The sequence below is a fragment of the Chelonoidis abingdonii genome, chromosome 23, assembly GCF_003597395.2.
Source record: "Chelonoidis abingdonii isolate Lonesome George chromosome 23, CheloAbing_2.0, whole genome shotgun sequence".
NCBI classification, from domain to species: domain Eukaryota; kingdom Metazoa; phylum Chordata; order Testudines; family Testudinidae; genus Chelonoidis; species Chelonoidis abingdonii.
Genome location: NC_133791.1, coordinates 22,365,916 through 22,389,032, shown reverse-complemented (window position 1 = coordinate 22,389,032; position 23,117 = coordinate 22,365,916). Strand labels below are relative to the sequence as shown.

General features: G+C 55.2%; 1 protein-coding gene across 13 annotated transcripts in view; it reads right to left on the bottom strand.

The window, feature by feature from the left end:
- Window positions 1-1,992: 1,992 nt before the first annotated feature.
- The window catches only part of ZNF362 (zinc finger protein 362), a 49,124-nt gene continuing 27,999 nt past the window's right edge, over window positions 1,993-23,117 (bottom strand). For 8 of the 13 annotated variants that reach the window (XM_032798487.2, XM_032798489.2, XM_032798490.2 and 5 more), the window contains 7 exons: window positions 13,603-13,762; window positions 12,606-12,852; window positions 11,731-12,046; window positions 10,612-10,836; window positions 7,850-7,928; window positions 6,899-7,057; window positions 5,048-6,328 (listed from right to left, as the gene is read on the bottom strand). In XM_032798487.2, the coding sequence (XP_032654378.1) occupies window positions 6,212-6,328; window positions 6,899-7,057; window positions 7,850-7,928; window positions 10,612-10,836; window positions 11,731-12,046; window positions 12,606-12,852; window positions 13,603-13,761 (1,302 nt within the window). In that variant the 5' untranslated portion in view covers window position 13,762 and the 3' untranslated portion in view covers window positions 5,048-6,211. Of the gene's footprint in view, window positions 6,329-6,898; window positions 7,058-7,849; window positions 7,929-10,611; window positions 10,837-11,730; window positions 12,047-12,605; window positions 13,554-13,602; window positions 13,763-23,117 lie in introns of those variants that run through there. The other 5 variants (XM_032798483.2, XM_032798484.2, XM_032798493.2 and 2 more) reach the window with 4 other exon arrangements.

The following is a 23,117-nucleotide window of genomic DNA, read 5'->3' as shown; positions in this document are numbered from 1 at the left end:
CTTCAACCCCTCTCCTGGGTTCTCATGTTACATGCTCAGGTATCCTCCCTTCCCCAATGCAGGCAGTCTCAGTAAAACTCCCCTGCAACCGTCCCAGGTCAATGCTCCCCACTCAGCATTCACATAACACAGCAAGAACATTCCCACTTTGTCACAGGTTAGTTTTGTCGAGCCTGCATTTCTCCAGCTTACTTATCAGAATGGTGTGTGGGACTGTGTCAGAAGCCTTGCTGAAGTCCAGGTATATTATGCCCACCGCATTCCTCCTATCCACCAAATCAGCTACCCTGTCAAAGAAGGAAATCAAGCTGGTTTGGCAGGAGTTGTTCTTGGTAAATCCATGCTGGCTGCTAGTGATCGCTCCTTCATCCTCCAGGTATCCACATTGCTCTAGTAGCTTTGCAGATATCGAGGTCAGGCTGGCTGGTCTGTAGTTCCCCAATTTCTCCTTTTTAAAGATGGACGCTATGTTAGCCCTTCTCCAGTCTTCCGGGACCTCTCCTGTCGTCCATGAGTTGGCAAATATTATTACCAGTGGCTCCAAGATTTCTTCAGCCAATTCCTTCGGTTCCCTGGGATGAATAACATCAGGCCCACTGACCTGTATTCATTCAAATTGGTCGGAAGATCTCCGATTGGTTCTTTACTTAACCCGATCTGCATCAGTTCCCTTTTATTGTCTATGGTAACTTCGCTAGTAATCACATGTTATCAAGAGGACAGTGATCAATTGTTCTCCATGTCCACTGACAGTAGGACAAGAAGTATACAAGAATGCCATTAGCAGGTCACACCAATGGTCCATGTAGCCCAGTATCCAGTCTTCTGACTGGCTGGTGCCAGAAGCATTAGAGGGAATGAACAGAACAGGGTAATTATCAAGTGATCCGGCCCAGCTTCTGGCAGTCAGAGGTTTACGGACACCCAGAGCATGGACCTATCCTCCATGAATTTATCTAATTCTTGTTTGAACCCAGTTACGCTTTCAGTCTTCACAACATCCCTTGGCAATCAGTTCCACAGGTTGACTCTGTGTTGTGTCAAGAAATACTTCCTTTTGTTTGTTTTAAACCTGGTGCCCGTTCATTTCATTGGGTGACCACTAGTTCTTATGTTATGGAAAGGGGTAAGTAATGGGTTTAATCTGCACCATGGGAGATTTAGGTTAGATATCAAGAAAAACTTGCCAGCTCGAAGTGTAGTGGAGCTCTGGAACAGGCTTCCCAGGAAGGCTGCAGAATCCCCGTCACTGGAGGCTTTTCAGAACAGGTTGGCCAAACACCTGTTGGATGGTCTAGGTTCACTTGGGCCCGCCTCCGCACAGGGGGCTGGACTAGGTGACTTCTTAAGGTCCCTTCCAACCTGAGAGTTCTGCGATTCTATGCGCTCCCTGTCTGAGAGCCCTCTCAGAGTAACAAAGCCCTACAGGTGCCCCAGGTCCCTGTTGCATCTGCAGAGCGCACACCTTCCCCTGAGCCTGCTGAGTGGGTTCTCTCTGCCAGGTGAGCTGCTGAGAGACAGCAAGTTCTCGTACTACAAGCCAGGACAGGAGGGGAGCAGGGATGATGGATGGCTGTGGGCTGATTCCCTCTGCCTCACACCTTGTATCATTATTCACACCTGAGCAAGGGGGTATAAAATACCACCCAATCTGCATTCTCTGCTCACCCCAATGGGAGCCTCTTGCACCCAGTGTAAATTACACTCCCGACCGTGTATTGCACCCTGCACAGTGCCCAACAAAGTCAAATCGTACTTCCCCTTCCAGTCTCTGCCGTGCATCTCACAGCACCGTTCAGCAGTGGCTCAGTTTCATCATCCCCATTTTACACACGGGGAAATTGATGTGGAGGCAAAGTGACTCTGTCAGGGTCAGCAAAGAGGAGAGAACCCAGGAGCTCTGATTGCCCCTGCCATACTATGGCCTGTCTCCACCCAGTTACCACCCTGGCTCTCTCAGAACAAACCAGCCTCACAGCTGCTAGGCTGTCAGAAGTTTGCATGTACAGTTTATTTTGTTTCACAACAGAAATACAAAGAGCAAAATTGTTTTGAATTTTTTTTAAAATTGTTTTTCTTTTAAACATAATGCAAACTTTCGATACGGAAGCCGCAGCCTCCTCATGTCTTTCCATTAACCACAATGCGAGACAGAGAAAAGGGGGAGGGAGAATCCTTTTCTTTTTTTAATAAGGTAATAACTAGATCTAGAGACACGTGGCCTGGATTTTCATATAGAAAAAAAAAAAGAAAAAAAAAAGATGTGTTAACAGTATGTATAAGAGGCATATTTACACAGTATTAACATGCTGACAAAAAGGTTACAATATTGAATATCGTACAACATCAATTCAGAAACAAAGGTCAGGGCAGAGGGCAGGGTAAAAAGAGAATCAAATTAATAAACAGAGTAGGCAATAAACAAACAACCTGGTAAAACAATGATATAGTTAAGGCTTAAAAAGTGTATAAAAATAACAGTTAATATCCAAAACGGAACCAGGGAGCACATAATATATGAGTTTTTGTCTAGTCTTTCTTGGAGGGCTGGGGCACGTGGGGCATTCTTCCCTCTCTATATGTAGACGTGTGTGTGTACGTGTGTATATATACACACACACACACACACACGTGTATGTGTGTGTATATATATAAAACTCCACGTATCCCTCCATCCAGCCGCATGCAGGCATGGGCCTGACTTCCCAAAAGGAGGAGGACAAGCCCATCTGCCTGCTGCTTTCTTAACACTACATTGAATTGGTTTCACCCAACAGGAAGGGATCTATGATTTGCTGCTGGGAGGGTGAGGGATGGGATGGATCCGCTCTGCTTTTATAAATCTCTCATGGTTGGGAGGGTTTCTGTTCGGGCAGTGAAAGGCTTCAGTGGCCACAGGTGGCTGTATCCCCTCCTGCTTGGGAGGATGTTCTCTCCAGCAATGCACAGCGCCTCCTGCTGGGAGAAGCTGGGTTAGTGTGTGAGCAGCCAGCCAGTGCTTCCAGCTGGGGCAGTGGTGAGCTCTCCATCAGTCCCAGCTCCTACCTAGCCCCTATCCTGTTAGCTCTGAGCTCCTGCTCTAGTGTATTTGTTCCCTGCAGGGCCTGCTGCTGCTGTTGACTCTGGCTGGGCCAGGCCCCTCCAAAGCTGCTGCACTGGAGGTGTTTACACATTGCAAATCATTCTTCCTGCTGCATTTGCTTCTCAGTGACTGGTAAGTGGGATTCTGCAGTGCAGAGAGGCAGATCCACAGCACCCTCGGCTGGCGGAATCCCCCTCCAGTCCATCTGGCCTGAGAGCAGGCTCTGCAGCTCCCAAATCAGCTCAGTCTCCCAAAGGCCAGAGATCAAACTGCTGCCCCAGGTGACCTGAGGGAATCACGTGGAGGGCAGTGGGATCCACACCTGTGGTACCACTACTGTACCCAGTGGGGTGACCCCAGGGAAGGGAAGGGCCTCGTGTCTCGTTGCTGGACTTCTCCCTCCTAACTCTGCTCCAAGGTTCCCTGCCGTGGGACTGCACTGCTGGGGGGCTGATTCCCAGGGGGTGCTGGGGAAGTGGGGAAGGAATGCCGCTCCACTCTGCGTTTCTCCCAGTGCCCATCTGACCAGCCACACGGTCCCAGGACAGAGTAACCAACCCCTGAGGCACTGCCAGTCCCTGCTCCTGGGCACAGCCCCGGGCACGCCAGCTTTCCTCTTCCCCTTCAGCGTTTTAGTTTGCTCAGGAGGGAGCTGGTTTGTTCCCTGCATCCCAGGAGCTGGGGGGCTCACAGACTCGTCCTGCCCCACTAACTTCTGGGAGAGCTTCATCATGGCAGCAGAATCAGACCTCAGTGAACCAGAATTTCAGATCCAAGCGCTGCTAACGTCACGGCTCACAGCTCACCTCCGATGCCAGCAGCAGGGAGTGGGGGCAACGCAGGCTTTCCCCTGCACTCTCCTGCTGATCTCCCCACTGTGCTCAATACAGCCCGGTGTGCAAGTGACCCGACTCTAACCGGCCCTGTTTCAGAGCACAAGCTACAGCGCAAACCAGGGTCCTGGCTGAGCCCAGGTAGGGTCAGCCAAGTTCAGAACAACTGACAGGTGCTCTGTGCATGGGCGGGGTTACAGCTGGGGCAGAAATGGAGCCAGTCACAAGTGTGCATAGGGCTAACGGGAGCTGTGCCCAGCTAGCAGATGTTCCAGGTGTTACGGTGCCAAAGAACAGGTGTTCTGCAGGTGGCTTCATTACCATCCGGCACAGACACAGCAGGAGACAGGGAAATTCTCACACCGCAACTGACTGCTCCAAAGCCCCAGGGACTGGGCCAGCGGTAGCCTCACTGCAGGGTTCAGGGACCGCACGCGGTTTCTGTGTGAATCTTGTGACAGTGCAGGAAGCGCTTGCCAGTGCCCTGCTGGGAACCTGGAGGGAGGGGCAGAGCCGGGGGCAGGGCCCGTTGTACTCCATGGCGCAGAGGGTGAAGACATTCCTGGTAGAGATGGTCTGGAGGGAGCTTTCCCATGGGACGGACTCCCCTCTCCCACACGCAACACTCTGCCTGGGGCCCAGCCCTTTGATAAGCAAACACAGGATCCAGGAGGTAACAGAGAGAGAGGAGACCCCAGGCTGCTCCCTTGCCCCTGGCTGCTGCCACTCTGGAAACCCTGATAGCCTGGGCTGCTGTGATGCCCGGGCTTCCAGAACAGCAGCGCTAGATGCCCACAGTGGGGAAGAGAGATTGAAAAATAATCCACGCCAAAGAGCATAACCTGCGGTGAGTGCCCCCCTCCCCCTCTCTCACACTCCTCTTCCTTAGCAAAGGCCCCTTCATAGCTCAGGACAATCCCGTTAGCACCAGGTGGACTCGGGGTGTGGGGGGAGGCAGCGGACTGTGGGCAGCTGAGGCTCCCAAACTCCTGCTGTGAAACATCATGCCCCCCCCCCCCGATCCTCAGCACCATGGCCAAAGTGCCCCTCCACTCCCATCCACCATGGCTGGCCTAGCAGAGCTGGGGTCTGGAAAGGGGAGCCCACAGCTGAGACTATACCAGAGCTCGCTGTCCCAATCCTACAGACTACAGCTCCCAGCAGGCAATGCACTTTCCTGATCTGGTGGGATACTGCTTAGCTCAAACTAGAGCATGGCATGCTGGGATCTGTAGTCTCCATGGGCTACATCTCTGGATTCCGCACAGGCATGGCCAGCCCTGCCCTCGATGAACTTGGCCAGCCCCGGCTGTGTCCCTGTCGTAGGCTGAGCACCTCCTCCGGCAGCCCCCACACTTACCCCAGCCGGGCAAGCCCCAGCAGCGATTCCTCACGCTGCCAGGGGAGCGCGGGTGAAATGCGCACGGACCACAGCGTGGCCGCGGGGCCAGCCAGTCCTGTGCAGCTCGAACCAGGACAAATGAAACAAACCAAAGAAAACAACCAAAACGTCCCAACGAGGTTAGACAAAGCAGCAGAGGGACAAGCCCCAGCAGGGAACAGCCACGTCTGTGGAACAAAGGTCTCCCTTCTGCGGCTGCTGCTCGAGCGCCTTCCCCCACGCCACCAGATCTCACCTCTCCAGCCAACAGGTTAACCCATTCCCCTCTCACGTTGGCTCCCAACGGAGAGTCCAGGAGGGGCAGCAGATACCAAGCGCCAGGCTGGTCACGTCCCAGAGTCTCATCCTGAGGCTGTAGAATCCCGAATGCCAGGCCCTGGATCCTGCCCGCCACGCCATCCAGCACTTCTCTGTCCAGTTCGGGTTTTCGGTTTTAGCAGCACCAACTTCTTGGCCAATATATATATATATATATATATATCTCTACTTGTATCCAAAAGAGAGCAGAAAGGAGCACGGAGAATAAGGGCGGGGGAAGAAAGAAGGGAAAAAAAGAAAGAAAATGAAGAAACCAAACACGGAGATTCAAAGTGCTCTGAAATAGTCTTTGGATGTCACCAAAACTGTGGACGAGTCCCTGGCTCTCCCAGCAGGGTGCTGGGGGCAGGGCCAGGGCCGAGGGGTGTTTTCCAAACATTAATTCATTCATTAATTTCTCCCAAAAGATGAGTGTCATCGCAGTCGCTCCCCGTGGCTTGGCAGGCGCGGGCACTCGGTGGCGGTGCTGCAGGGGTGGTCTGTGTGATCGTCTCCAAGCCACCCCGTGGCCCCTGGTGATCTGGAATTGGGGGGAGAAGAGCTGCGCAGGGTAGGGGTGGGCGAGGAAGCCCCAAATTAGATGAGCGAGATCCGCACTGGGATGCCGGGTGACTCCGTCCTTTGAGGCGAGTGCTGGCTCACTAGGTGTTCCACCACGGTGTGTTTGGACATGTGCTTCATCAAATACGTCTCCTGTGGGGGGAGAGACAAACGGGCAGCAGGGTAAACGTGCTGCAGCTAGGAGGGGTGGGCCCACTGTCTGCCTCCTGCAGGGATGGAACTGACTCGTCGCCCCCTGTGCCCAGAAGGGAGCCCCCATCCCATGCCCCCCCGCCCCCGAATCCATCCTCATTCATATGCCCAGGAGTGCTACAGGACAATTCAGAGGTGACAAGCTGATTGCTCTCCCAAGGGATCCGCCTCCACCTGGCAGGAAGAAGCCCAGGCTTCAGGCTCTAGCCAACAGAACAATTTTCTCTTAGCAGCTGGTTTGCGATTGGCTGGAGCCTGATCCCTGCAGCACCGTAAGAGCCTCCCTTGCTAGTGCTGGGATGACGACTGTGCTAAGGACTCCTCACCCAATAAGCCCCTGGCTGTGGGCAGACACCACCTCCCTTTCTCATCCCGCGTGGCTGCGCTGGCACAGGCTGGGGGCATGAGTTATCTGGAACAGACCCTGCCCCGTGGCACCTCTGGCCCCGTTGCAGGCCCCATCCCTGCCTTGCCCAGTGCCTGCCTCCCCACGCCTCCTGCCCCACTCACCGAGGTGTAGGCCCTCCCACACATGCTGCAGCAGTAGGCCTTGGCATGTTTGATGGCGTGTGCAGAGAGGTGGATCTGCAGCGATGCCGAGTCCGAGTACGCCCTGTAGCAGTTCGGACACTTGTAGGGCTTATCCTTGTTGTGCTGTCGCTGGTGTGACTGCGAGGGCGGGAGGAGGCAGGGGCAGCGTTACGTGCAGGACCGGCACTAGGGGTTTTAGCGCCCTAGGCGCACGACAATTTCACCGCCCTGCGCCCTGGTCCCGCGGCTCCAGTGCAGCTGCTGCAGTCGTGCCTGCGGAGGGTCCGCGGCTCCGCTGGAGCTGCCACAGTGGTGCCTGCAGGAGGTCCACCGGAGCCGCGGGAGCAGCCGACCGTCTGCAGGCACGACTGCAGCAGCTCCACCAGAGCTGCCTGCTGCCCCCTCCAGCAAAGTGCCGCCCACCAATAATCCTGGCACCCTAGGCGATTGCCTAGGCCGCCTAAATGGAAGTGCCAGCCCTGGTTACGTGGCACAATCCTTGGCAGCTCTTGCACCGTGCCCCCACCCCATGGGGACACGGAGCCCAGCGGCTGGGGGACCAGGTAGAGCAGCCTGCTCTGCTCCCCTGATCCACACCAATGGCAGAGCAGACACCCCTGTGGGACAGGGGCCAACAACTGTCGATCCCCACAGCCCCCTGCAGGGCTCAGGGCATCAGTGCCACCTCCCCCAGTCCTAGCCCTCAGACATTGACCCTGCTCCCTGGAATCACATCCATTGGGTCGGAAGAGAGTCTCCCCCTTCCCGTCAACTGCCCAGCTCCATGACCTAGGTCAAGAGTTTACTCCTCAGCTCCCCACCCCCATCCCCACCCTGCAACCACTTGTGTCTCCCCTCCCCAAGGGCTTGGCCCCCCGTGGGCTGACCTCGCTGGGCTGGGAACCTGCCGGGCCCCAACAGGGCACTGACCTGGAGGTTGGAGAGCTGTGTGAAAGCCTTTTCACAGCCAGGGTGTGGGCACTTGTAGGGTCTGTCACCAGTGTGAATTCTGCAACACAGCAACAGGCACGTCAACGCAGGCATCGCCTAGAACGGGATCACACCCCGTGCCCTACTCTGCTGTGGGGGTGCAGCAGCTCTCTAAGGCTGCAGCACACACAGGGCACCTGGACAGCCCCTCTCCTCTCCGGCCCCACTCAGGGAGCAGGGGGGTGCAAGGTGGCTCTGTCCCCCAAAGGGCTGCTTCTGTTAGCACGCTGGATTCCAGCCCTGCAGGGGCCAGGTACACAAAAGCAGGAGCCAGCACCCTCCAGCAACAGGACAGAGGTGGACCATCCCAGCTGCAGGGCAATGGGCTCCCAGCATGCTGCCTAGCCCCGTCACTGGAGTTATAACTCGAACATCCCATCCGCACATAAACTCCTTCACTCGAGTGCAGGGGGGCTTTTAGCTCAAGTTGGCTGGCCTGAGACGTGCACCACTCGTCACCTGCCCTGCTGTGGGGACACAGGCTAGTGCCACTCAATGCTGCCAGTCTGCCAGGGCCTTCCTACCATGCCCCCTGTTCCTGAAAGGAGAGATGAGTTCTCCCTCAATTCACTGGAGAAGTATCACAGAGCCACCCAGCCCCCTCCGTGACAACGTCCTGGGCTGTGCCCCCAGAAGTCCTAGTGCTCACACAAGCGTGGGCAGTGCCAGCACAGACCTGGCAGTGGGAAAGCCCTGACACACAGTGGCCATGCTCACTGGAGGTGGGCTCGCTCGAGAGGAGTCACTCGAGCTAACTCCGTGGTGAAGACACATTGGCACCACCCCCCCGTTATTTTCTGCTCGCAAGATCATGGAGTCTGAGTTGTTCAGCCTGGAGGGAGGGCAGAGGTACAAAAACCCAGGACAATCAGGATGCTCCTGGGCCCGTCAGACTGGCCAGCTGGCCACATACTGAGCACCCTGACAGATCTCCCAGCGCAGCTACCTCAAAAGAGGGTCGATCCTGGGCAAACCTGAAGAGGTGGCATCCCTAAGGGAAAGAGGGAGGGAGGTTTATAGAGTCAGTCCATGGAGGCAGGCAGAGGATGGCTGGCCTGTCCCAAGGGCTCACAGGAGGAAATTGTCCCTCTGGCTTCATTCCACACAGGCTGCCAGAGTATAGGAGCCAGCAGGCGCTTTCTGAAGGCCGCCTGCTCCTTCACGTTTGATGCGGGGAGGCAGCGCAGGAATCCAGGGCATAGGGAGAGAAAGCCCAGGCTGGGAATAGGAGTCAAACCCTGCATCACTCTAGGCGTCCTGAGGTGGCCAGAGAAATGCTCTCCCAGGCAGGCCCAATGGGAAAGCCTGGGCTCGATTCCACAGCTCCATGCAACAGGATGGCTGGGCACCTGTTCACAGGCAAAATCTGGCACCTGGGCATGTCAGACAAGGGACACGTGCCACATGCCCACTGCATGCAAACACTGGTGCAAGGGCGCAGACCTACGCCACTGGCGTGCCCACAAGAGCTGGGTCTCATAGGTGCTGGTGAATTTCTACCTGGCTCTTGGGGTGCTCAAGGCTGGACATACCTCAGTGATATAGACAAAGCAGGGGCCACCAGCAGCCCGGCTCCTGACAGGACAGTGGTGGTATGCCCATGCTGTGCTTATCCCAGTGCATTCTAGGACTCCATAATTAGGGCCCTACCAAAATCATGGACATGCAAAACTTATCACGGCCTGTGAAAGCTGGTCCCCCTCTGTGAAAGCTGGTCCCCCCCTGTGAAAGCTGGTCTTTTGTGAGCTTTTACCCTAGACTACACAGATTCCAAGGGGTAGACCAGCGTTTCTCAAATTGGGGGTCCTGACCCAAAAGTAGGGTTGCCTACGCTCCAGGATTGTCCTGGACTCTCCAGGAATTAAAGATTAATCTTTAATTAAAGATAATGTCATGCAGGAATTCATCCAACCAAAGTTGGTAACCCTACCCAAAAGGGAGTTGTGGGGGGGTGGTCCACAAGGTTATTTTAGAGGGGTCACGCTATTGCCACCCTTACTTCTGCGCTACTTTCCAATCTTGGCAGCTGTTGGCTAGGTGCCCAGCTCTGAAGGCAGTGCCCCGCTAGTACCATACCATGCCATCCTTACTGCTGCGCTGCTGCTGCTGCTGCTGGTGGTTCTGCCTTCAGACTGGGCTCCCGGCCAGCAGCCACCGCTCTCCAGTTGCCCAGCTCTGAAGGCAGCACTGCCGCCAGCAGCAGTGCAGAAAGGTAGCCGTACGAACCTTCCTTACAATAACCTTGTGAGCTCCTCACAACTCGTTTTTGGGTCAGGACCCTTACAATTACCACACCATCAAATTTCAGGTTTAAATAGTTGAAATCATGAAATTTACTATTTTAAAATCCAGTGACTGTGAAATTGACCAAAAAGGCCTATGAATTTGATAGGGCCCTACCCATGGTGCCTGGCACTGTTGGTGAGTGCAGGAGGTTAGGGGTAATTTCCCCACACAGAGCACTGCACTGCGGGACCATCGGGAGGACAGAGGAACCAGTGCAGCTACAGCTTCCCAGCCGCTTGGGGACAAAGGCTGTGGGACAGAACAGTTCAGCCAGACAGGAGTTCCAGGCTTGGTCCAACTGTCAGAGGCTTGTTTGCTCCGGGATTCCACGGGGCATGCAGGTGGCTCCTGCTCAGAGCCAGCCAGGCACTGGCCATTGCATTGCTCCCCGTTCCCTGAGCAGCCCCGTCCCTCACCTGGTGTGCTGCTGGAGATGGGAGAGCTGGCGGAAAGATTTCTCACAGTAAGAGCAGTGATACGGCTTCACGCCCAGGTGGATGCGCAGGTGCTGCGCCAAGTAGGAGGCGTTGGCGAAGGATTTGGAGCAGTGCGGGCACTTGTGGGGTTTGGCTTCTGTGTGCGACTTGGAGTGGATCTGCATCTCCGACTTGGTGAAGAAGGTCAGGGGGCAGACTTTACACCTGGGAAGGGACAGCGAGAGGGGCCCGGATGGCATCAGGCAAGGGCATGGCAAGCAGCACACCCAGGCCCAGCCCCCCTGCCAGGCCCTACATCTTGGAAACATGTGGCCAGCTCTAGGACAGCGTGCCCTGCAGCGCTGCAGGGGCCAGGGGCTGAGAACAGTGCGGGACATGAGGCCCTTAAAGCTGCAGCCTGCCCCAGGAGTAACTCCGGCCTGGCTGCTACGGGCCAGATCCACTCCAGGACGTGTCTCATTCCCCACCCTCTACCCAGCCTGGCGATGGGCACACACTGTTCTGTAGGCTGTGGGGAGCCAGTCTCTGATGGGCCCCACAGCAGTGACATGTCTGCAGAAGCTAGCAATGCTGGGACTGAGCACAGCTTTCGCTCACCAGCACTGGGCACCATCTGACCTTTCAGTCCACACAACCGTCCCCCACAAGACAGGCAACTGTGAGCCCCCATTCCATCACTGAGGAAACTGAGGCACAGAAAAGGGAAGCAACTTGCCCAAGGTCACCCAGGGAATCAGTGTCAGAACCAGAAACAGAAGGAACCCAGCCACCCTGACTCCCACCCTACTTCTAGAGCTGGGACTAGAACACCAAAGTCCTGGGTGCCAGTCCTATGCTAATGCACCCACACTAGCAGAGAGGGTCGTGCATGGAGGGTGGGGCCACACCCAGCAAAGGCCTCGCCAAATGAAGGCCGTAGGGTGGCACTCGAACAGAAAGGGGCTGTTGCCATGTTCCCATGCCAGGCGCCCTTCTTCAGCAGAGGGAAGGGAGCAGCCAGCAGAGCCAGGCTGGGAATGCCCAGCTGGTGTGGGGGCAGCGCACAAGCCCAGGGCTCCTGGGGCTGAAGAAGTGGCACTCAGATGCGTATGTTCCAACCTGTAGGTTTTGCCCTCTTTAGCTGTCTCGCCTGAGGCCAGGATGGGGTAGGGCACTACGAGGACGGGCGGCCCCGATGGGTTCTCCGCCTTGATCTTCTTCCGCCCTCGCTCTGACTTGGGTGCCCCCAGCAGGCTGTGGCCCTGGATTGTCTTGATGGAGTCCAGGAGCGGGGGGCTGGTGATCCCTGAGATGAGGGTGGGCGAGGAGGCGATGAGTCTGCTCTGACTGGTGGAGGTGGGGGTGGAGGGGGTGCTAGTGCCAGTGCTGGATTCCGAGGTGCTGACTGCAGTGGCACGGGAGGCCAGCCCCAGACCTGAAAGGTAAAGCGGGGGGGTCACTGGCACACAGCGGCACAGGGATGGAGCTCACCCTTCTCCCCCAGAGGGCAGTTGGCTTTGGGATACTGAGCCCCCATCGCAGGAAGCTCCCCAGACAGGCGTGGCTTCCCCAATACACCTGATCCCACTTAGGAGTCCCGAGCTAGGGGAGGGGGGCTGACCCATTGCCCTCCCAAATCTCCCAGCCCCTGAGAATCGAGGCAAAGGAGGGGACTCCCTGCAGCTGCAACATGGTACTGAGGGGTTCCAACTCCGTACCCCGTCAGCAGAAAGGGCAGCTGGTGAAACAGACCATCCTGCCAAGGGGGAGAGCATAGCTTAGGAGTGGGGGGCAGCGCCAGCCTCTGCCCAGGGATCCTGCCAGGTAATCTGGGTTCCCTCAAACACAGGGGGCCCCCCCTCCTCTGGAATCCTGTCCCCTCTTGCCTGTGCAGAGATGGACACCTCTGCCTCTCTAACCTTGCTTGGAAGCCCCTCCCTTCCCCCTCCATTCCCCCCACAGCGCTCCCCATGGTGCTGCTGGGCTGTGGTTACCTGTGACCGTGCTGGTGGCCGGCCGGGCATGCAGGGCCACATCAGGCTGGGGGACGGCCTGTGGGTGGAGCCCTGGGACCTGCTGCAGTTTGGGGAGGGACATGATGGACTGGCTGCTCTCTGCAGGCGGGGGGGGCACCAGCAGGGGCTGCTGGGAGGAGACCGAGGTGGGGGGCAGGTGAGGGGGCCGGATCTTCTCTGCCATCAGCTGCTCCTTGATTTTATTGATCAGAACCAAGTTGTCCAGCTGGGACGAGGAAAGCAAGACGCATATGTCACTGCCAGAGACACGGGAGCACAACAGGTACTGGCCCCACAGGGAAGCTGCCAGCCCTGGCACAGCACAGGTGAGGAGACACTGGCTCCCACCCCCAACTATGCCACTGTTCTGGGGCATGGCCCCTCCCCTGCAAGTCCATGTGTGGCGTGGGGAAGGGTGCTCCCACCCACGGCCCCACCTCTGTGACTGCATGGGGGAAAGAGGGGCCAGACTCCTGGAGCTGCATGCTTCCCAACATGCAGTGGGGCCCTCAGCACTGGCAGATCCCATGCCAGCATGTGGCACTGGGCTTCCACCCACCCACCAAGCTAGCGGGCACACTGTTCTGTGCTGGGACGCCTGCCAAAAGCTGCCCCTCTCCCAGCCAGCTGCAGCTGGGGTATCTACCATAGACGCTGCAGACGAACAGAGGTAACAGCTCACCTAATGCACTCACCTGCCCCCTGGCCCCCAGGAGCTCAGGGCCCGATTGTCCCTTCTCACCTACCCCTGAGCCTCACAAGGGGCCTCCTTTCCCTGGCACGATGTTCCCCAGCCCAACAGCTCCATGGGTCTTGATACATGGTCTAAGTGTCCAGATCCCTCCTCATCACCACTTGCCACAGGACTTTAGCAACCTTCATTTCTCCCCGGGGTCAGTCCCTCCCGGCCATGGCCCTGCCCACTGCTCTTCCCGGGGTCTCAGCTGGCCCTGCCACAGCCCTCAACAGCCACTACCTGGGATCGCGCTGCTCTGCAGCCGGACCTCACCCACGACTGCAAACAGCTGCCCCTCCTCGCTTCTCTTGCTGCAGGATAGGGAGGGGGTCTTACCTGGCTGGGCATGGTGGGAGGGGGTGGCCAGAAGTAGGGGTTGTTAAACCGAGGCTCCGCCATCCTGCAAGGAGGCAAACAGAGAGAGGGTCACAGGGTGGCACTTGCTGCTGGGCTCCATTACCCCCTCCCCACAGCTCAGTAGGTGCCACATGGCAAGGTCTGGCCTGACCTGCTGTTCACGCACCCACCCACCCCGTCAGGCCCAGCCTCCTCCCCATGCAGAACAGACAGTGCCAGAGCTGCAACTCTGAGATGACACGGGAGCTTTATCCAGAGCCTGCGCTCCCAGACACTGCTAGGGGCCTGGGACCGACTTCACGGGGCAGGGGCACGTGCGCTGGGTTTATTCAGCACATCTGTGCATGGTTTATTCTCTCCCGCTCCGCACACCAGTCCCACGCCCCAGCCCCTCTCCTCACGCTTAGTGCACAAGTGAAATCAGTGTCGGGGCCCCTGTCCCCTGTAGGCACCAGGTGAGAATGTGGGGGTCCTGCCCCCAGGGGCCGGCTGACAGCAGCAGCAGGCTGCCCCTCCTGCCCCAGGAAGGGCGATGGTCCATGAAAGGGCCTGTGAGGCAGGAGAGTGCCCCCCCACCCCCACCAGCAGTGTGGTTGCCATCTTGGGCAGCAGGGCTGCCACAGCCATAAGGATTCCCCCTTCACTCCCTAGAGACCACCCTCTGCTCCCTTCACTGGAGCCATCCACCTCTGGCTCAGGGGCCTGGGGCCCCGTGACGCTGCCTGGCTGGGGTGAGGCGCAGCACAATCAAACCCAGACCCTGATGGAGCTGGGGGGTGCTAAGGAGCAGCTGCTCCAGGACCCTTTTGGCTGGAAAGATGGTGGCAACAACACAACCTTTGAGGGTTGAAGGCAAAGCAAGGCCAGGTGGGAGGAGTCCCCAAGGGCTCCGAGTGGGATGAGGACGGCACTCCTAAGCCCTGTGGCTCTCAGGGAGTGACCCAGATGGAGGGAGCCTTCCCCAGACCATCCGTGCCCAGGGAGTGTGGGACCATGGAGGATCACAACAGACCCGGAAGAAAATAAAGCAACAACAGCCCACACCACCGCATACCCCTTTGTGGCTCAACAGGAACCCAGCGCCCCACCAGAACTCACCAGCTCCTCTCAGCAGAGAAGCAGAGACTAGTTAGGGCCCATCTAATCCAGTACTGGGGGGGCGGGAGGAGCAGGCAGAAGAGTCCCCTGCAATCGGCTCCCTGGGCTTTGTGCAAGCGCCCCCAGCAAGCAGGTTCCCAGAACATCCCCAGGGAGATGATGGTGCAGCCGAATAGCTCTGACAGCCAGACATGCACAGCTGCTCAACCCATTTAAGAGGAACACGGCCCCTCTCCTTACAGCACAGACCCCTAGTGGTCTTCCCACTCCCTCAACAGCATGGATTTCCATGGGGCTGGCCCTGTGCTCCTCCTCTTTCCCTAGCTGTCTACCCATGGCTAACACAGCTAGGCTAGCCCGCAGGCTACGCCTCACCTTCCTGCCTCTCATCCCATTCCTCAACAGCAACATTCGGGCCCCTAACTCACCTCTGCTCATTGCGACTGTGGGAGCACAAGGGTGGCCATGGCACATGTTTTTCTTTAATCCTGCCCCTCATCTCTACACTACACTGCTCCCCCTGGTAGGGACTGAGGAGTCAGCCAGAGAGGCCTAAGTCCTACCCCCAACCGCCAGCTGGAACAATCATCCCTTCTCCCTCCTTGGGTTCTACACCCGTGAACGCCTGTGCAGGGTCACCACAGCCATCCCTCTCCAGGCAATGCTCAGCTGAGATCGCAGCAGCTCTCCCTCCTTACCAGGGAGTCCCTCTGGGGATACAGGAAGGGAAGGATTTCACAGTCCCAGGCATGAATGCTATCTATGCCCATCCTCACACACACAGCACCAAACCCTCTATTTGCACCTGGCCTCTGCCTTTAGGTGCCTGGCCTCTGCGTTGACCGACATGAGACCCCTGAGCCGGATTTCCAGCGCTCACAGCTCCCACTGACATCTGAAGATGTGGGGGGTCAGCTCACTTGCAAGTCTGGCCATAGATGTCTCACGCTGGGACCAGAAATCAAGGCAGGTACACAAAAATCAGAGGCCACTTGAAAACATAGTTCTTCTTGTCAATACCTGGTAAGGCTGAAGGGCCAGAAAGCTGGAGAATTAATGTAAACAGCACTGTCTAATTTGCATAGTTGATGAATATGCATTTATTCATTTACATGCAGAGCAGAAATTCACTGAGTTATCATTTTTCAGGTTCATAACACACCACCCACTGCCTGTCTGCCCTGAATGAATTCTCTCTCTCCCCCTCTCAGTCATAAGTTCCTCCCTGCAAGGAGCCAGCATAGGAGTGACCTGATACCCACATGGAGGCGGCTATGGGCCCAATTGGCACCTGGACACCTTGTGGCAACTGAAGTTGGATCAAAAAATGACACGAGTAAATAAATAAAATCTGTGCTGTCTGATGAGATGTTAATGTTGCCAACAATCATGTAAGCAACAGGATTTTGGCCCCTGCTATAGATATTGGATGAGATAACTGGCTCTGTGGATATGGGGAAAGTGGTGGATGTGATATACCTTGACTTTAGCAAAGCTTTTGATATGGTCTCCCACAGTATTCTTGCCAGCAAGTTAAAGAAGTATGGGCTGAATGAATGGACTATAAGGTGGATAGAAAGCTGGATAGATCGTTGGGCTCAACAGGTAGTGATCAACAGCTCCATGTCTAGTTGGCAGCCAGTATCAAGCTGAGTGCCTGAGGGGTCAGTCTTAGGACCGGTTTTGTACAACATCTTCATTAATGATCTGGCTGAGGGGATGGATTGCATCCTCAGCAAGTTTGCAGATGACACTAAGATGGGGGGAGTGGTAGATATGCTGGAGGGTAGGGATAGGGTCCAACATGACCTAGACAAATTAGAGGATTGGGCCAAAAGAAATCTCATGAGGTTCAACAAGGACAAGTGCAGAGTCCTGCACTTAGGATGGAAGAATCCCATGCACTGCTACAGGCTGGGGACCTACTGGCTAAGCAGCCATTCGGCAGAAAAGGACCTGGGGATTACAGTGACCAAGAAGCTGCATACGAGCCAACAGTGTGCCCTTGTTGCCAAGAAGACTAACAGCATATTGGGCTGCATTAGTAGAAGCATTGCCAGCAGATCAAGGGAAGTGATTATTCCTCTCTATTTGGCACTGGTGAGGCCATATCTGCATCCAGTTTTGAGCTCCCTGCACTACAGAAGGGATGTGCACAAATTGGAGAGAGTCCAGCAAAAATGATCAGGGGGCTGGGCACATGACTTATGAGAAGAGGCTGAGGGACCTGGGCTTATTTAGTCTGCAGAAGAGAAGAGTGAGGGGGGATTTGATAGCAGCCTTCAACTACCTGAAGTGGGGGAGTGGTCTCCAGTTGCAGTGGGGGAGGTTTAGGTTGGATATTAGGAAACACTATTTCACTAGGAGGGTGGTGAAGCACTGGAATGGGTTACCTAGGGAGGTGGTGGAATCCCCGTCCTTAGCAGTTTTTAAGGTCAGGCTTGACAAAGCCCTGGCTGGGATGATTTAGTTGGGGTTGGTCCTGCATTGAGCAGGGGGTTGGACAGGATGCCCTCCTGAGGTCTCTTCCAACGCTAATCTTCTATGATTCCTGTGAGGACGTGAGAAATCCTGGCTTTCACATGATTTCAGGGAAGCAAAGTACAGTGAGTGAAACACCGACGTGCCATGCCCAGGAGACTAGGAGAGGGCCACTAAAATACAAGCTCAGACTGTGAGTTAGACTCATAGACTTTAAGGTCAGAACGGACCATTATGACCATCTAGTCTGACCTCCTGCACAACGCAGGCCACAGAACCTCACCTGCCCACTCCTGTATCAAACCAATGTCTGAGCCACTGAAGTCCTCAAATCATTGTTTAAAGACTTCAAGATGCAGAGAATCTTCCAGCAAGTGACCTGCGTCCCATGTTGCAGAGGAAGGCGAAACCCCCCTCAGCTCCAGGCAGCTCCATGCCAGAAGCCCATCTGTCCCCGAGCTTCTTGTCCCCTACCCCGGGCTTGGAGTGGGGGCATTGTGGAGCCGTGAAATTAACAAGCCAGCCACCAGCTGATGTAAGGAACGCAGGTCTCACCCTATCTACACCAACACAAGCCCTATGCCTCTCGTGGAGAAGTTATAGCGCACTTACGTCGGCGGGAGCATGGCTGTAGTGTAGACACTAACTCTGTAGTGCAGACCAAGCCCGAGCCTGGCTTCTTACCAGGGTGTTTGCCTGCCCCCCCATGCCCCATCCCCCCCTTAAATCCCTTTGGCCTGAGTGTGGCACTGCTTCCACCCCAGGGTAGCTGGCCCAGCTCGGGGAAGGGTTAGAACCCAGGTTCCGCTAACACTGGTAACCTGCCCACCTTGCGATGAGGAGGCCACACAGGTGCAACCAGTCCTCTAATGCCTTCCCACCATGCCCCTCACGTGCCAGGACAGAGAATTTCTCCCACAACTCCCTGGGGAAGAATCACAGAGTGGCTCAGGTTGCTGCAGTACAAAGAACCATGCGGATGTGCTCCCAATGGCCTAGCGACGCACACAGGGGAGTGCAGCACCTGAGAGGACATGGTAAGCCAGGTAGGGTTTTGCAGCACGGCTGCTCACACCTGCACTAGGCTAACACAAGTTCCAATCATATGGAATAACTGCAGTGAAGACAGACCCAGACTGTTAAAAGGAACATGGCAAATTAAACCCACAGTAACAAAATGAAGCTCCATGTTACTCTCTAGCCACTTGTCCACGTCGATATTTGTGACTCTGATACTACATCCCTGCTAGCTTCAGTGGTACAGCCCTGTATTTGCACTCAGAGCTCCTAACCCGACTGGGGAGTGTTGTGATGTTTGGCTGTGGTGTCTGGAATCACTAAACCACTGTCTGCTCCCAGAGCCAGGAATCCTGCTGCCCAGGTGAGCCATTGCCAGCTCACACGTGTCACCCACCGGCAGTGCGTGTGCTTCTCCCCATGTACAGGCCAGTCCATGCAAGGGGAATAACACACCTTCCCGAGCAGTTACTCCTAGAGCTAACTGGAAACAGGTCTGTGCTGTGGATCTGAATAGTGAGAGTTTAAACCAGAGGTGGGCAAACTACGGCCCACAGGCCACATCTAGCCCGCGGGACCGTCCTGCAGGGTCCCCGAGCTCCTGGCCTGGGACGCTCGTCCCTGGCCTCTTCCCTGCTGTTCCCCCTTCTCCACAGCCCCTGGCCCCTCCCCTACTGTTCCCCCTTCTCCACAGCCCCTGGCCCCTCCCCTACTGTTCCCCCTTCCCCACAGCCCCTGGCCCCTCCCCTTCTGTTCCCCCTCCCCCATAGCCTCGGCTCGCTCACTCCACCCCCAGTGCAATGCTCTGGACAGCGAGACTGTGAGCTCTTGGGCCGCGCAGCTGCAGGGTCAGCCTGACCTGGTCTCTGTGCTGCATCGTGGCGGTGGCGTGGCTGGGGCCTGACCTGGTCTCTGTGCTGCATCGTGGCGGTGGCGTGGCTGGCGCCAGCTGGGCTGTGTGACTGTAGCGCTGCCACCACTGGTGCTCCAGGCAGCGCGGTAAGTGGGCAGGGAGCGGGGGGTTTGATAGAGGGCAGGGGAGTTCGGGGAGTTGTCAGGGGGTGGGAGTGCGGATAGGTGGCAAGGCAGTCAGGGGGGAAAAAGGGGGTTGAATGGGGGCAGGAGGCCCGGGGGGCAGTCAGGAAGGAGGAGGGATTGAATGGGGCAGCAGGGGGCAGTGGTTCCAGGGATGGTCAGGGGACAGGGAGCGGCGGTGTTTGGATGGGGCAGAGGTCCCAGAGGGGCTGTCAGGGAACAGGGGGGGCTGGATGGGGCAGGAGTCCCGGGGAGAACAGATAGGAGGTGGGGGCCAGGCCATGACCCTCAGGCCAAAAAGTTTGCCCACCCCTGGTTTAAACCCTGTTGATGATTCACTATGCAGGAGAAAAAAATATATTTACCTGGGAAGCTGACTTAGCTGTGGGAAGGATTTTATATGGCAAAGCACTGCTTTTAGCAGTGAATTCGGCTGGTCTATTAAAAGGTGTTTCACTACTGCATGTGTTTATCATCAGTGGGAGCTGTCCCTTTCAGAACCAGCTGGAGACAGAGCAGAGGGTGCAGGAGATGTTTCCTCTGTCCAGAGAGGAGCAGACCCTGCCTGTGACAGCGCCATTAAGGGCAGAACCTGATTTAATACATTCATTTTCCCACCAAGCTGTCTCGTTCCCTAAGGTGTAACATGGGTGCTTACGGGCACTGGATCCCTCAGGGCACTGAGAACCCTGGGTCTGTAGGTCACCAGTGCAAATCCAGCCCAGCTTGCCAAGCTCGGCCCAGCTAACAGCTATTTGGGGAGATCTATTCCAGCTCCCACATCCCAAACTGACCACTATGCTTTGCACTAGACTGCAAGCTCTTCGGGGCAGGGTCTGTCTCCTATAAGGTGGCCCCTCACGCATTCCCAGAGACTCTGGTACCACTGGGAATGGTGTGAGCCTGCCCCTGCCAAGATCCCACCCCCACCTGGGTGACCTCAGACGCACGGTGCATGTAAGGTCATGCTATGGGGGGGTAGGGTGGCATGCCCTCCTCCCATGCAGTGGGACCTCGCACGTAGGCCATATGGCAGGGAGGGGACATTTTTCACTGCTTTGCTCCCCCCAGAGTGACCATGTGTGCGAGGTGACGCCAGCTGCGGTGGAGTGGCGCACTCTTTAAAATGGCATCCTGTCTGATACCACACCACCTCCGGTCCGATTCTGTGAGTGCCAGACCCTGCAAAAGCAGAACTGCCCGAGAGGCTGGTCTGGTATCTTCCTGCGTGTCTGTGCAGTGCCTAGCACAATGGGCCTGGGCTCAGCAGGGGTCACATGGGAATGCCTCAGTTATTATGAACGTAAGAGAGTTGGCAGCACTGGGAGGAGCTCAGACACAGACCAAAACACATGATTTAATCTCACGTTCGGGCCCAGCTCATGACATGTAACTGCAGGGGGCAGCAATATGGGGCTTCTACATAGCACATATATGGGGAGAGTTAAATATCTTGTGGGGCTTCTAACTCCCTTCTGCCCAAGGAGCAGGATATGAACCCAGGTCTCCCAGCCTAGCTAATATGACCCCAACTCCTCTTAAAATCCCTCTCTGTGGTCTCCAGGGCATTTGCCTTCCCCTTGTGATTGTTTTTTGCTGTGTGTCCTTCTCAGAGTCAAACCATCCCCTTTGCCTTGTACCCATAGCTCTTCCAGCTGCCCCATTTCCTGAGCTGCGGGGACCTGCTCCTGACACTGGGTCTGCCTGCTGCACTCCCACCAGCACTCTGGATCTTCCTGCTGAAGGGACCACACAGCAGCTGCTGTCTCTACCCCGCTTTTCTTTACGGCTCTCACAAACCCAGTCTCCATTGCATTCGGCTCCCTGTTGGGGAAACCAAGCAGCTGCCTCTCCTTAAAAAACAAAACGTGAGAGGCAGTTACTCGGTGCCTGGGAGAGCAGGCCAGAATCAGGAGCATCCCTGGAAATTGGGCAATCTCACACATCTGCATGTCACCCACTGACACTCCCAGAGAGTCACATTTTAGCTCCACCCATAAATAATTCTCTCTCTAAGCCCCACCCTGAAGGGATGGCCTAGCAAGCGGGAGGAAAGAGCAGCAGCCTTTAAACTGGTCGCTGGAGTAAAATGCAGTGTTATTGCAAGTAAACTACATAGGAGAGTAGCTAAGAATCCTGCCTAGCAACCTAAAGGAAAGCTGATGTCCTATCCCGGACCTAAAATCCCAGGATACGGAAAAATGAGAGCTTGTTCTAAGAACGGGGATCACTTCATAACTTTTCAAGCAGTTAATACTGATGTTCCAGCTGGAGTAGGATTAAAAACGATAACCTTAGGGCTCGCTACACTTAAAATACTACAGCAGTGCCTCTGCAGTGCTTCAGTGTAGACATACCTTCACCGACAGGAGGGATTCGCCCATCAGCACAGGGAATCCATCTCCCCAAGAGGAAGAATTCTTCCATCGACCTATTGCTGTCTACATGGGGACTTAGGTTGACTTAACTAAGCTGTTCGGGGTGTGGATTTTTCACATCCTTGCCTGACGAAATGTACCTAATTTTCTAGCATAGACCAGGCCTCAGTTTCAAGGCTGTTGGCTGCAAATGCCCCAGTATCACATATGGGTTGAATGTGACATGATAAGACAGAGGAATCAGGAACACTGGTGATCCATACACCGCAAAAAAAAAAAAATCCCTGAATGCAAAGATAAAAATTGCGCTTTGTAAAATGCAAAAGCTTGGGGTTGTAGAAAATCCAAATAACCTACATCTCGGATTCATTCTAGGGCTGTAACTGAAAAGCCAGATATAATTGCAGATATGCATTGAGCCGTATGATTTAAATAAAGACATAAATGGAAACATGATCCACTGAAAACTGGTCAAGGAGCAGTAGTTAAACTCTCTCAAGAAAAAAAAACAACATTCTCAGCATCAGATGCAGGCAATGCATTTTGGCAAGAGGAGTCAGATGAATCAAGCACTAAGCTAGTGACTTTTAATATGTCATTTGGATATTAGAAGTTGAAGTGAATTCCCTCTGTAGGTATTAGTTCTGCTCCTGGGGTATTTCAAAGAATTACTGCACAGACTTTTCGAGGGTTACAAGGTGCTCAAGTTACGAAGTGAATAATGTTTTCATTTGGGCTGGGCAACAAAAGACTTGGGCAAGTTTGGTAGACAGCGAGGGCGAGACACCAAAACTCAAAAACCCTTTCAAAGGTCAAAAACCAAAGCCCAACTGAAATTTACCTTAATGGCTGATCCAGATAAACTAGAAGCCACATCTGAAATGTCTTGTCTCACAATGTAAAGTGGAGGCAAAGATTTATGGGGATGATAAATTATTTGGAAAAAATCATTCCAAATCTATCATTGGCTAATAAAAAACATTTTAAAAGAAGCTCAGAAAAGTGGCAAGAACGTAATGACCTGATATAAACAGCAGTTTAAAGCCCCAGTTCTGTGAAGCTCTTAAACATGTGCTTAACAAAGTTAAGCCCATGAGCAGTCTCACTGAAGTCAACAGGACAATTAACATAGGTAACAGATAAATGTATAGTATCGGAGGGGTAGCCGTGTTAGTCTGGATCTGCAAAAGCAGCAAAGAATCCTGTGGCACCTTACAGACAACAGACATTTTGGAACATGAGCTTTCATGGGTGAATACCCACTTCGTCGGATGCATATAGTGGAAATTTCCAGGGGCAGGTATATATATGCAAGCAAGAAGCAGGCTAGAGATAATGAGGTTAGTTCAGTCAGGGAGGGTGAGGCCCTGTTCCAGCAGTTGAGGTGTG